Genomic DNA, 13,341 nt, shown 5'->3' on the forward strand with positions numbered 1-13,341 from the left:
ACAGGTAAGACAAAATTTCTTATTTCTAGGAGCTGTAGTCGATGAATAATCTAATAATAATGACATGATCCTTTAAAAGTAGGAAGAGTACAGTAATGAATATAAGTCTCTGCTAATCTTCAATAAAAAGTTCAACCAAAACCAAACAATGAGTCGCGACTAACGAGAACGCCAAACATGGACGAATCCACCGAAAACATTGTTGACATTCGTCTTTTCATTGAAGTATTAATGCTGCTTCATCATTTAAATAAAAAAAAAAAGGAGTTATCTCGAAGAAGTTTGATTTTTAATGAGAAGTAATTAAACTGGTTTAATGTATAAAATAAAAAAAAGGGCTCATCTTAACTTTAACAAACAAAATAATTTTGTATTAAATTCTAACTTTGTAGAAAATGTGTCCATCAGGTACTCAATATAAAATAACAGTTATAATGTTAAAATGCAGTATGTATAGAAGAGGCACTGGATCTCATGTTACAGCAAATTTATGAAGAAGTCAAAGAACGTTAAAGTCGAACGGGTAAAAACAGGAATTCTTGCTCGGACCTTTAAAGTCGGCAGATTTAAAACCAGCAGAACGACGGGTGGTGTGAATTATGTGAAATGGGAAAAGTCTCCGTCTGTTCTCGTCTCGGAGTGAAGCTCCCTTTCACAATCGGACTACAATAAGATCAATAATCATAATTAAAACATGGACTAAACAGAAATAACTAGAGAGTCAGCGTAGGGGTGAGCGATCAAATCAAAATCTGGTGCGTTGGTTACTAACCCAACAGAGGTAAATATTTGCTTTAGAGACTTTTAGAAGGAATTTTACTCCAGCAAAGTGAAACTTACCAAAGTTTCCTTTTGTGAAAATAATCTGAAAATGATACAGGATGCTTTATTTGTTTTTTTACCCTGTTATTGGTAATTTATCTTGTTACTCTGGTTTCGGCTGATTTTCTAAATGTCTGGTAATCTGTGTAACAATATAATAATAAATACACCAACATCTTTTGTTTTTTTTTACTGTCAAAATTGTTGAAATATTTATTTAATTGAAAGACTTTATGTCAACTCAAATAAGACATTTTTAAAACCTTTAAAAAAAACATACTGGGGGAAACACAAAATACATTTTGCTGATAAAAGAAAAACAAACGGTGAAGAAAGTGCTTTTTTTTTTTCTCTTTTCAAAATAAAACTCCTCGTGTTTTTGAAACTGCAACATTCTCGGCCAAGAAGCTTCAACCTCCAAAAAATTCAAAATAAAAATCAGACTGTGAACGTCGTATTCCTGCGACCTTTGACCTCTCGGCGTCTCTGTAACGAGTTAAAGGGTCTCCGGGGAAAAGAAAAACTCTGCCTCCTGCTTCAGTCTTTATTCCTGTCGTGACATCACTGTATGAGCCCTGATTGATCTGTCCATGTAAAAATATGAAGGACTTCTGACTCTGATATTTACAATAGTAGCGGCTGGTCGCCTACCTGCCTTAACGGGGACACTCGAAGGTGTCGACGAGGATTCACCTTTTCCCAGCCAGAGGTGTTCAGATAAAATAATCCAGTACTGCTGTTGGTCTGTTTGGACTGAGGAGTTTGAGTCCAGGCTGGAGAGTTTGTTCTGATGCAAAGTGAGAAATCCAGCTGCAAAAAACATCATAGACTTTAAATTCCTCCTGGGCACCACTAGAGGGCAGCAGAGGTCTTGGCTCGCTGAAGGTCCCCTCAACAGAGGACGTTATTTTTACAGAGCTTGGTAATAATTAGGGAATTCTTAAATTACAAACACCTTTCGTCTCCATTGTGATCTCGAACTGAGAGACTGTGAAACTCAACATTGTGTCTTAAACACGTTTAACATGAGAGACTGTGAAACTCAACATTGTGTCTTAAACACGTTTAACATTTTCAGCAGGTCTAGAGCTGCAAATCTTTTTTCATTACATCTGTATTTGCACGTTTTTTTCTGCTTGGCTGAGTTGTAAAGGTTGTTGCATTGATAGTGAAGATGCACTGTCTCGATAATCCCCTTAAAGTAGGTTTGAATTATATATTCTGACAGCTGCTGTCAGTCGAGGTCCCCGTAAAACCTACGGACCTCGTATACAGGATTTGACTCGTTATCTTCAGCTGAACTTCAGGACGAGGACTTTGAACTTCATCCTCTATTTCTTAAAGTGCAGTTGCTTTATAAAGGGACAAATGATCACATTTATAAAGACTTTAAATGTATCTAGAAATCTTAAAGTCAAGCAGACTGAGCTGAAAAAAGCCAAACTGAAAATATAAACAAGATTTAAACAGGATGAAATGTAGTTTTAAATTTTAAAACTTTTAATATTGAGTGCACCTGATGATTTGTAATTTAAGGACAACTTAACAAAAAATATTTCCTAATGACTGTTGTGTAAAACTTTTACAGACTTATCTAATTTATCCAATAAAAGTTTCTTTCTTCAAACTCTTCTTGTGGAATCAAACTCCTCAAAGTTTCGCTCTTAATTTTCCATTTGACTGAAACTTTTCAGACCAACATGCAGATAAAAAAGCATCGCGTGTCGTATCTGTTTCTGCCTGGTGTGAATCCTTAACTCATATTTTTTTAATATAATCTATAATCATATATTTCTATTTTTCATAATATGCTTGATGTGAGTGTGTTTCACTCCAGATAATACAACGCTTTTTTGTTTTTTTTATATTAGCAAATATTCAAGAGCAAAACATTCTTGAACGTCTCGTCATATACTTCTAAAAGAGAAACAAAATAAATTAAATCAGTTTCTTTTTGTACATACTTACATGATATGAATTCTTATGTGTTGTTTTTCCCGCTTCAGTCGAAAGCGTCTTTGTACGGAAAAATAAACGGAGTTAAAGGCTGCAGCTGTTAGTTTTTATGAAAATTAGCACACTGATTTCCCGCGATGATGACGGACGGTTCAGAAAATAACGAATTAAAAAACAAAAAGTAACACTTAAGCTAACATGAAACAAACGTGTAGTACCTCATCGTAAAATCCAAGGACAGCCGCGACGCGTCCCCTCAGTTCCCACCCTCGTATCAAAACATATCTCGCTCTTTGTAATGATCGATATCGTAAAAACGGAAAATATCGTTTTTGCCACAGTTTGTTTAGATTCTCGTGTAAATATCCTTTTCAAAAAAATAGCCTAAACTTTTTTTTTTTTTTTGAAGGACGTTAAAATACAAACAAACAAACAGAAAAACTAAAACAAGCGAATTCAGCAAATACTTAACAGGAAAATATAAAGTCAGCCACACAGTTTAAACTTCAGATTGTCCTCTACCGCCGTCTCCGGGCCACACGATTGCCACTTTTTCGGTAAACATAAGGGACTTCCTTGCTCTGGATGGGGGGTCGGCTGCACTTCCTCTCAGGCTGAGTACGAACCTCGCCTCCTCGCCTGAACCTAAATGTAACCACCTGATTCTGGCAGCTAGTTTCCAACAGTACATAAGCCTGAGAGTAAGCGCTGCCTGAGAGACGAAATTCAGGGCAAAAAAAGTGGACCGCTTCCTCCCTTCGTGCCACAAACTGTCTCGGGGGCTCCGGTTTTTATTCTTTTCAGTCTCAGGAGCAGAATGTCTTTGCATCTTCCTAAATAATCCTTCATCCACATTTCATGTCGGCCACTAGGGGGCGCTACATGTTGTAGGCCACGTAAATGGGGTCCAACTGGTCGGCCAGGAAGCCGTCGCGCAGGTGCATGCGCTGCTTCTCGCCACGGGAGTTGATGGGGATGACGCCGATGTCCACCACCACCACCACGCCCACGATCAGGTAGTGCTCCTCCAGCACCACGTTGGTGACGAGGGGGACGAGGTCCAGGGCCTCCTGCTCCGAACCGTCCAGCTCCACCACCACCACCAGCAGGTTGGTCCACGTGAACACCGCACTGGATGCACAGAAGAAAAGATGAACGGACTGTTCTTATATTCTGTCATGCAAGGTGCCAACTGCTCCTCACTGTTAGGAGCTGACCATTCATACACGTTCTGTTTGCAGCCTTTGGGAGAAATTTGGGGTTCAATATCTTGCCCAAGGACACTTTGGAGTCGGGGATCGAACCACTGATCATCTGATTAGTGGACGACTCGCTCTACCTCCACCCCAAGTTGCATCTCACTGGATTTTGGTGACGATTGGAGGCCAAAATTACTCAATTTTCAGCAGCAACTCCAACAAAAATTCACCAATTTTTTGTACTTTTAAAGGAAGTTATGTCGTGAAATTTAAGGTAATATTTCATAACTGAGTCTGTAATTAAAATACTTTTAGAAATCTGTTAGAATAATCTGAAACCTTGTTCTACATTTAAATTAAAACAGTAAATCTGTGTAGTCTCATTCATGCGTCATGGTGTCTCTGTATGTCATGTTGGCTTCCTGGCGTTCCTCACCACTCCGTGATGCTCTTGTGCGTCCTGATGACGGAGGTCTCGATGTCGATGGGGTGGTAACGCATCCCTCTCAGCTCCATGGCTTCCTCCAGAGCTCCAACCACGTACAGGGCGTCGTGACGCTCTGCACACACACAAACACGAACTTTGTTTTCTGCTGCATAACCATAAAATAAGTTTTAAATCATCTGATAAGTCTTTCTGCACTTTGTAACTTTGTCACATACAAACTATTTCACTGAGTTTGGTGATTTTGATGGAGAAAGCTTCGTCTTCTCGCTACTTCACCACAGCGCTGTAAGTTACAGTTTCATGAAGGTCAGTAAATGCAGCTGACGTTAGCTCCACTCGGTTAGCTGTGCTGCTCAGGGTAAAGAGGGATTGCTGGTGTTTGGTCCAATATTGTGAATAAAAACCAATAAATAAATTTGAAGTGTGTTGTGTTCTTTCACATGATTGTGCTGACCAGAAACCTTTCCAAAAATCTTGCTTTAGACACGAACATCAACCCTCAACGGGTTCCAGTGAAGGCTTGTCCACTTTGACATCTCGCTGACCTGCACCGGTGATATTTTCCCCCAAACCTCAGAAAGTATTAGATATTTCATTTTGGCCTCGGAAAGTTCACCGACGCTCAAAGAAGACCGAACTTAAAATCAGGTTCAAGTCCTTGTCACAGTGATTTACAGCGACTGGAGTCCCAACACAAACTCAACTTTTCTGTTGATCTTTGAGGTCTTATAATAATAATTTTTTTTGGAGTCAAGCGACAGATTTTCTCTTAATATTCAACGTCTACAACATTTCAAAAATCTAAATTTAAGAGTGCAGTGAGTCAGACTTTTGCTCGTCTCTCAAACCATCACGTAACTCTCGGCTGAAAACCAGACTAATAAATTCCCTCAAGGTTGGCAGCACTTAAATTCAGCCCCGAAGCTGTTTGACTCAGTCCTGTCCTCGGTTATATGAGAACATTAAAGGTCAGCGTGAGCCCCATCAATCACACGGTGACGGGATCCACTCGTGTCCTCACCTCCGCTGGCGTCGGTCAGCTCGGTCCTGCGCAGGAAGCCGAGGTATCCGGTCCGAGCCCAGACGGTCTGCGTGTCTCCGAAGCTGAGTCTGGAGTTGAAATGGTCCGACTGCAGCGCCTCGTCTCCGTAGACGGTGAAGTAACCGCTGGCGTTGTGGCCGCTGTGCACCCAGATCTGTAAAACACACACCATCAGCACCAACATCAAGTCCTCACATTTATTAAGGCCTCGCAGTTCGAGACAAACCTCGCCCAGATGTGACTCTCCCATTGGTCCCTTGGTCTCTGGGTTGGCGATGATGATCCGGACGCCGGGCAGGATCTGAGACAAAACATGAATATTTAAATGATTTTAAACATTTTAACGACAGATAAAGAAAAGCAAATAAAAAACAGAAACTCACCTTCCCAGACTCCATCAGGGGCAGGCTGTGCGGTGACCCTCGCTCCACCAATCGGACCCTGTGGAGCAAAACCAAGAATACAACAAGGTGAGTGAATGTTTCGGACCACCGGGAAGAAGAAGAGGTTTCAGGCCCGGGGTGAGATGTCATGCCAGAACTGGAGCTGGGCAAGCAGGCAATGAGACCGGGCTCAGCAGCATCTATGGACACGATGCACGTGTACCGCGTCCATATTTACCACGGTGGGATTCAGATATTATGTAATGTTGCTTTAACAGATTGAAGGAAATTAAAGGGACCTTTAGGACATCTGGAGCGTTTGATTTCCATATTGATGCTCAGCAACACAAATCCTTTTTAAGACGAGAGCTCAAAGTTTTATCTGCACGTACGTCAGTTGAAATGAAACTACAAAGGATCCTGTGCAAAAACAGTAATTATACTTTTGTTCTGACCGCTAAAGTTTAAAATCATTGATCCCCAAAGGAAACCGACAGAAGTGGTCGGTCAGATTATAAACAAGAATCACAGAGCGTCTTTGGGAAAAAAACACAGGCCGGCTTAAATCAACAGTGATTACATGTAATCATGCACGCTGACAGTTATATTTATACACAGCAGCCTCGCTCGCTTCATGTACTGTGACTTCTCTGGAGGAGAAATGACAGCAGAGCGGTCGCAGACGCAGGCTGAAGGCCGTAATGATGTGCCGGATCACAGAACAGGAAACTGAAGTTTTCCAGACACACTGGGGAAACTTTCCTGACAAGCTCAAATTTACATTTTACAGTCTCAGCTGTGAGACGGTCTCGGTGTTGTCCCTTTAATCCCATCGGTCCACCTTGTCAGGAGCTATTTGAATAATCTGAAGTCTCACTTGTCCCTGCTGGAGCTGTTGTCCATCTCTTGTTGCTTGGAAACCGACAATGTTTCACCAACTTAGGACATGAAATGTGACACCAATGCTGAGCCCCCGCGGCGTTTTTCAAACCTCAGGTTGGTTCATAAAGTCAGACTTCTACTCTGAGCTAAAACTTTGGCAAAACAAATTCTGGATTTTTTGTTACCCAGCATGAAATGTGCCTCAGACTGGGTGTGAAGGGTTTTAAGTGCATCTCTCACACTGGAAGTGTTTGAGAGGCGTCGAAGGTGACAGCCGGGGCGTCAAGCTGAGATGCCTGAAATCGTCGCGAATCGTCTTGAACAAACTTCCAGCTTCTCGTTATATTCAAACTTTTTACAATCAGCCAGGAGCGACGCTTCTCAGCCGCAGAACAGGTCGAGCATTATAATAAAAAAAATCTTCACTGAGCGCTTTATTTATTCTGCGAGTGTTCGCTGAGCTGCTTCACCGCCGCTTCACATTCATAAACTTCACCACGTTCACGCTGAAGCTGCCCGGCCGAGGAAGGACGGAGATCCCACAGGACCAAACACAAAGTGTGGGCGCAGAATATATTTCATGTCTGAGTGTGAGAGGGATGAAGACAGATTCACTGTGGGTGAGGATGTTATTATGAAGCTGAACCGAGCATGCAAACCCAAGAAAAACCTTCACTGTGGAAATATGAACTGAATTACGTTTTTCTTTTTTTTTTTTAAGTAGCTTCTGTTGTTTAATTTCCTCATATAAATCAATACAAATCAAATATCCTGTATATAACAGTAAATTCAAGGAAGGTCATTTATACTTTTCATACTTGTCAACAGGGGAGTTACAACATGAATTCACCACGCGGAGAATAAAACAATCCAATAAGTTTTTAAAAAAAATCAGATTTTCTTCCTCAAAATTCTGATTTTTTTTTTCTTAAAAATTCAAATTTTTTTCTTAAAAATTCACGTTTCACTTGGTTTAAACTGTAAACTGAATTTTCTCTTACTACTTTAAACTTCTGTCTGACAACTTCCTCTTGTTTTTTTATTTCCTATAATAATAATAATAATAACAATAATATCAAAGTGTTATAGTTATTTCCAGGAACCTTCCTCCTGGAATTTTATGAGCTTGATGGGAGCGAGCACTGATGAGCGGGTGTAAAGAGAAGACTGAAAATAGTCCCTTAAACTCTTGTCCAGCACAACCACAGTCAATCCTCTACACCTGCTCATAACAATGCCCCAGATTTTTTTTCTCTTAATTCTGCAAAGGCAGTGGCCACTAAAATCATAATTTTTAAGAAGAAGAAGAAAAAATCTGAAATTTGAAGAAAAAAAAATCCGAATTTTGAGGAAAGAAAACTCAGAATTATGAGAAAAAAAATCATAATTTTTAAGTAAAAAATCAGAATTTTTAAGAAAAAAAAATCAGAATTATGAGAAAAAAATCAGAATTTTTAGGGAAAATAATCTGATTTTTTTTAAAAACTAGAATAAAAAAGAAAAAACAAAATTTTTAAGTAAAAAAATCAGAATTTCGAGGAAAAAAAACTCAGAATTATGAGAAAAAAAATCAGAATTTGTAAGAAAAAAATGTGAATTTCGAAAAAAAAAACCCAGAATTTTTAAGAAAAAAAAATCAGAACTTTGAAGAAAAAAAATCTGAATTTTGAGAAAAAAATTGGATTTTTTTTAACAAGAATTTTGAAAAAAAAAATCTGAATTTTGAGAAAAGAAATCAGAATTTCGAGGGAAAAAAATCTGAATTATGAGGAAAAAAATCTGATTTTTTTTAAAAACTAGAATAAAAAAAAATCTGAATTATGAGGAAAAAATGTGAATTTTTAAGAAAAAAATGTGAATTTTTAAGAAAAAAAAGTGAATTTTTAAGAAAAAAAAGTGAATTTTTAAGAAAAAAAATCTGATTTCTTCCTCAAAATTCTGAGTTTTTTCTTCAATTTCGGTTTTTCCTTCTCAAAATTCGGAGGGTTTTTTTCTTAAAAATTCTGATTTTTTTTTTCAAAATTAATTTTTTTTTTTTTTTCAAAATTCAAATTTTTTTTCTTAAAATTCAGATTTTTTTCTCATAATTTGAGTTTTTTTTTCCTCGAAATTCTGATGATTGTTATGAGCGTGGTAACGAGAGGATTGAAAATCCTTAAACCCCCTCCCTTAAACTCTGAGTCTGTCGTCCAGCATGACTTTTTCCCTCAAAATTCGATTTTTTTTTTGAATTTCTGATTTTTTTCTCAAATTCGATTTTTTTTCTCAAAAATCAGATTTTTTTTTCTCCAAAATTCTGATTTTTTCCCTCAAATTCAATTTTTTCTTCTCAAAATTCATTTTTTTTCTTTCAAATTCAATTTATTTTCTTAACAGTCTGATTTTTTTCTTCAAAATCATTTTTTCTCAAAATTCGATTTTTTTTCTTCAAATTTCAGATTTTTTTTCTTCTCAAAATTCTGGGGGGGTTTCTTAAAAATTCTGTTTTTTTTTTTAAATATTCAATTTTTTTTCTTAAAAATGTCTGATTTTTTTTCTCATATTTTGAGTTTTTTTTCCTCGAAATTCTGATTCTTTCCTCAAAATTCGATTTTTTTTCTTCAAATTTCTGATTTTTTTCTTCAAAATTCTGATTTTTCCCTCAAAATTCGTTTTTTTTCCCTCTAAATTCTGATTTCTTTTCTCAAAATTCTGATTTTTCTTCAAATTTCAGTTTTTTTTTCTCTCAAAATTAGAAAATTTTTTTTGATTTTTTCCCAAAATTCTGATTTTTTTTCTCATACTTCTGATTTTTTCTAAAAATCGGATTTTTTTTTCTAAAATTTCTGATTTTTTCTTCTCAAAATTCAGATTTTTTTTCTTAAAAATTCTGATTTTTTTTCTTAATTCTGATTTTTTTTTCCTCGAAATTCTGATTTCTTTCCTCAAAATTCTGAGTTTTTCTTCAAATTTCAGGTTTTTTCTTTCAAAATTCTGAGGTTTTTTTTCTTAAAAATTCTGATTTTTTTTTTTTCAAAATTCAATTTTTTTTTTTTCAAAATTCAAATGTTTTTTCTTAAAAATTCGATTTTTTCTCATATTTGAGTTTTTTTTCCTCGAAATTCGATTTCTTTCCTCAAAATTCTGATTTTTTTTCCTCAAATTCTGATTTTTTTCTTCTCAAATTATGCCTTAAAATTCTGATTTTTTCTAGAAATTTCAGATTTTTTCTTCTCAAATTCTGATTTTTTCTTCAAAATTCTGATTTTTTTCTAGAAATTTCAGATTTTTTCCCTCTAAATTCTGATTTCTTTTCTCAAAATTCTGATTTTTTTTCTTCAAATTTCAGTTTTTTTTTTTCAAAATTATAGTAAAAAAAAAAATCCGATTTTTTTCCTAAAAATTCTGATTTTTTTTCTCATACTTCTGATTTTTTTCTAAAAATTCTGATTTTTTTTCTTAAAAATTCTGATTTTTTTCTCATAATTCTGATTTTTTTTTCTTGAAATTCTGATTTCTTTTCTCAAAATTCTGAGTTTTTTTTTCTCAAATTTCAGATTTCTTTCTAAAATTCTGAGTTTTTTTTTCTTAAAAATTCCGATTTTAGTGGCCCCCGCCTTTGCAGAATTCAGAGAAAAAAATCTGGGGCATTGTTATGAGCAGGTGTAGAGGATTGACTGTGGTTGTGCTGGACAAGAGTTTAAGGGACTATTTTCAGTCTTCTCTTTACACCCGCTCATCAGTGCTCGCTCCCATCAAGCTCATAAAATTCCAGGAGGAACACTTTGATATTATTGTATTATTATTATAGGAAATAAAAAAACAAGAGGAAGTTGTCAGACAGAAGTTTAAAGCAGCGAGAGAAAATTCAGTGTACAGTTTAAACCAAATGAAACGTCCACTAAGTTCATCTCATCTCTTATTGGATTGTTTTATTCTCCACGTGGTGAATTCATGTTGTAACTCCCCTGTTGACAAGTATGAAAAGTATAAATGACCTTCCTGAATTTACTGTTATATACAGGATATTTGATTTGTATTGATTTATATGAGGAAATTAAACAACAGAAGCTACTTAAAAAAAAAGAAAACGTAATTCAGTTCATATTTCCACAGTGAAGGTTTTCTTGGGTTTGCATGCTCGGTTCAGCTTCATAATAACATCCTCACCCACAGTGAATCTGTCTTCATCCCTCTCACACTCAGACATGAAATATTCTGCGCCCACACTTTTGTGTTGGTCCTGTGGGATCTCCGTCCTTCCTCGGCCGGGCAGCTTCAGCGTGAACGTGGTGAAGTTTGAATGTGAAGCGGCGGAGTGCCAGCTCAGCGAACACTCGCAGAATAAATAAAGCGCTCAGTGAAGATTTTTTTTATTATAATGCTCGGCCTGTTCTGCGGCTGAGAAGCGTCGCTCCTGGCTGATTGTAAAAAGTTTGAATATAACGAGAAGCTGGAAGTTTGTTCAAGACGATTCGCGACGATTTCAGGCATCCAGCTTGACGCCCGGCTGCACCTTCGACGCCTCTCAAACACTTCCAGTGTGGAGATGCACTTAAACCCTTCACACCCAGTCTGAGGACACTTTCATGCTGGGTAACAAAAATCCAGAATTTGTTTTGCCAAAGTTTTGCTCAGAGTAGAAGTCTGACTTTAAAACCAACCTGAGGTTTGAAAAACGCCGCGGGGGCTCAACATTGGTGTCACATTTCATGTCCTAAGTTGGTGAAACATTGTCGGTTTCCAAGCAACAAGGATGGACAACAGCTCCAGCAGGGACAAGTGAGACTTCAGATTATTCAAATAGCTCCTGACAAGTGGACCGATGGGATTAAAGGGACAACACCGAGACCGTCTCACAGCTGAGACTGTTAAAATGTAAATTTGAGCTTGTCAGGAAAGTTTCCCCAGTGTGTCTGGAAAACTTCAGTTTCCTGTTCCTGTGATCCGGCACATCATTACGGCCTTCAGCCTGCGTCTGCGACCGCTCTGCTGTCATTTCCCCTCCAGAGAAGTCACAGTAACATGAAGCGAGCGAGGCTGCTGTGTATAAATATAACTGTCAGCGTGCATGGATTACATGTAATCACTGTTGATTTAAGCCGGCCTGTGTTTTTTCCCAGACGCTCTGTGATTCTTGGTTATAATCTGACCGACCACTTCTGCAGTTTCCTTTGGGGACAATGATTTAAACTTTAGCGTCAGAACAAAAGTATAATTACTGTTTTTGCACAGGACCTTTGAGTTTTCATTTCAACTGATGTACGTGCGATAAAACTTTGAGCTTCGTCTTAAAAGGATTTGTGTGCTGAGCATCAATATGGAAATCAAACGCTGCAGATGTCCTAAAGGTCCCTTTAATTTCTTCAATCTGTTAAAGCAACGTTACATAATATTGAATCCCACGTGTAAATATGGACGCGGTACACGTGCATCGTGTCCATAGATGCTGCTGAGCCCGGTCACATTGCCTGCTTGCCCAGCTCCAGTTTCTGGCATGACATCTCACCCCGGGCCTGAAAACCTCTCCTCTTCTTCGTGGTCCGACCTTCACTCACCTTGTTGTATTCTTGGTTTTGCTCCACAGGGTCCGATTGGTGGAGCGAGGGTCACCGCACAGCCTGCCCCTGATGGAGTCTGGGAAGGTGAGTTTCTGTTTTTTTATTTGCTTTTCTTTATCTGTCGTTAAAATGTTTAAAATCATTAAATATTCATGTTTTGTCTCAGATCCTGCCCGCGTCCGGATCATCATCGCCAACCCAGAGACCAAGGGACCAATGGGAGAGTCACCATCTGGGCGAGGTTTGTCTCGAACTGCGAGGCCTTAATAATGTGAGGACTTGATTGTGTGTGCTGATGGTTGTGTTTTCACAGATCTGGGTGCACAGCGCACAACGCAGCGGTTACTTCACCGTCTACGGAGACGAGGCGCTGCAGTCGGACCATTTCAACTCCAGACTCAGCTTCGGAGACACGCAACCGTCTGGGCTCGGACCGGATACCTCGGCTTCCTGCGCAGGACCGAGCTGACCGACCCAGCGGAGGTGAGGACACGAGCGTGTGATTGATTGGGCTCACGCTGACCTTTAATGTTCTCATATAACCGAGGACAGGACTGAGTCAAACAGCTTCGGGGCTGAATTAAGTGCTGCCACCTGAGGGAATTTATTAGTCTGGTTTTCAGCCGAGAGTTACGTGATGGTTTGGAAGACGAGCAAAAGTCTGACTCACTGCCTCTTAAATTTCGATTTTGAAATGTTTGACGTTGAATATTAAGAGAAAATCTGTCGCTTGACTCCAAAAAAAATTATTATTATAAGACTTCAAAGTCAACAGAAAAGTCGAGTTCGTGTTGGACTCCAGTCGCTGTAAATCACTGTGACAAGACTTGAACCTGATTTTAAGTTCAGTCTTCTTTGAGCGTCGGTGAACTTTCCGAGGCCAAAAGGAAATTCTAATACTTCTGAGGTTTGGCGGAAAATATCACCGGTGCGGTCAGCGAGACGTCAAAGTGGACAAGCCTTCACTGGAAACCCGTTGAGGGTTGATGTTCGTGTCTAAAGCAAGATTTTGGAAAGGTTTCTGGTCAGCACAATCGTGAAAGAACACAACACACTTCAAATTTATTTT

The 13,341-nt window shown here is 38.3% G+C and overlaps 1 protein-coding gene across 8 annotated transcripts in view; it reads right to left on the reverse strand.

Annotated features, from left to right (window-relative positions):
- Positions 1-1,850: 1,850 nt before the first annotated feature.
- The window catches only part of dip2ca (disco-interacting protein 2 homolog Ca), a 193,527-nt gene continuing 182,036 nt past the window's right edge, over positions 1,851-13,341 (reverse strand). For 7 of the 8 annotated variants that reach the window (XM_027289051.1, XM_027289045.1, XM_027289029.1 and 4 more), the window contains 5 exons: positions 5,851-5,908; positions 5,694-5,768; positions 5,447-5,621; positions 4,414-4,537; positions 1,851-3,909 (listed from right to left, as the gene is read on the reverse strand). In XM_027289051.1, coding sequence (XP_027144852.1) covers positions 3,657-3,909; positions 4,414-4,537; positions 5,447-5,621; positions 5,694-5,768; positions 5,851-5,908 — 685 coding nt within the window. In that variant the 3' untranslated portion in view covers positions 1,851-3,656. The remainder of the gene's footprint in view (positions 3,910-4,413; positions 4,538-5,446; positions 5,622-5,693; positions 5,769-5,850; positions 5,909-13,341) is intronic. The other variant, XM_027289036.1, reaches the window with a different exon arrangement.

This window comes from Larimichthys crocea, chromosome II (assembly GCF_000972845.2).
Source record: "Larimichthys crocea isolate SSNF chromosome II, L_crocea_2.0, whole genome shotgun sequence".
Lineage (NCBI taxonomy): Eukaryota > Metazoa > Chordata > Actinopteri > Sciaenidae > Larimichthys > Larimichthys crocea.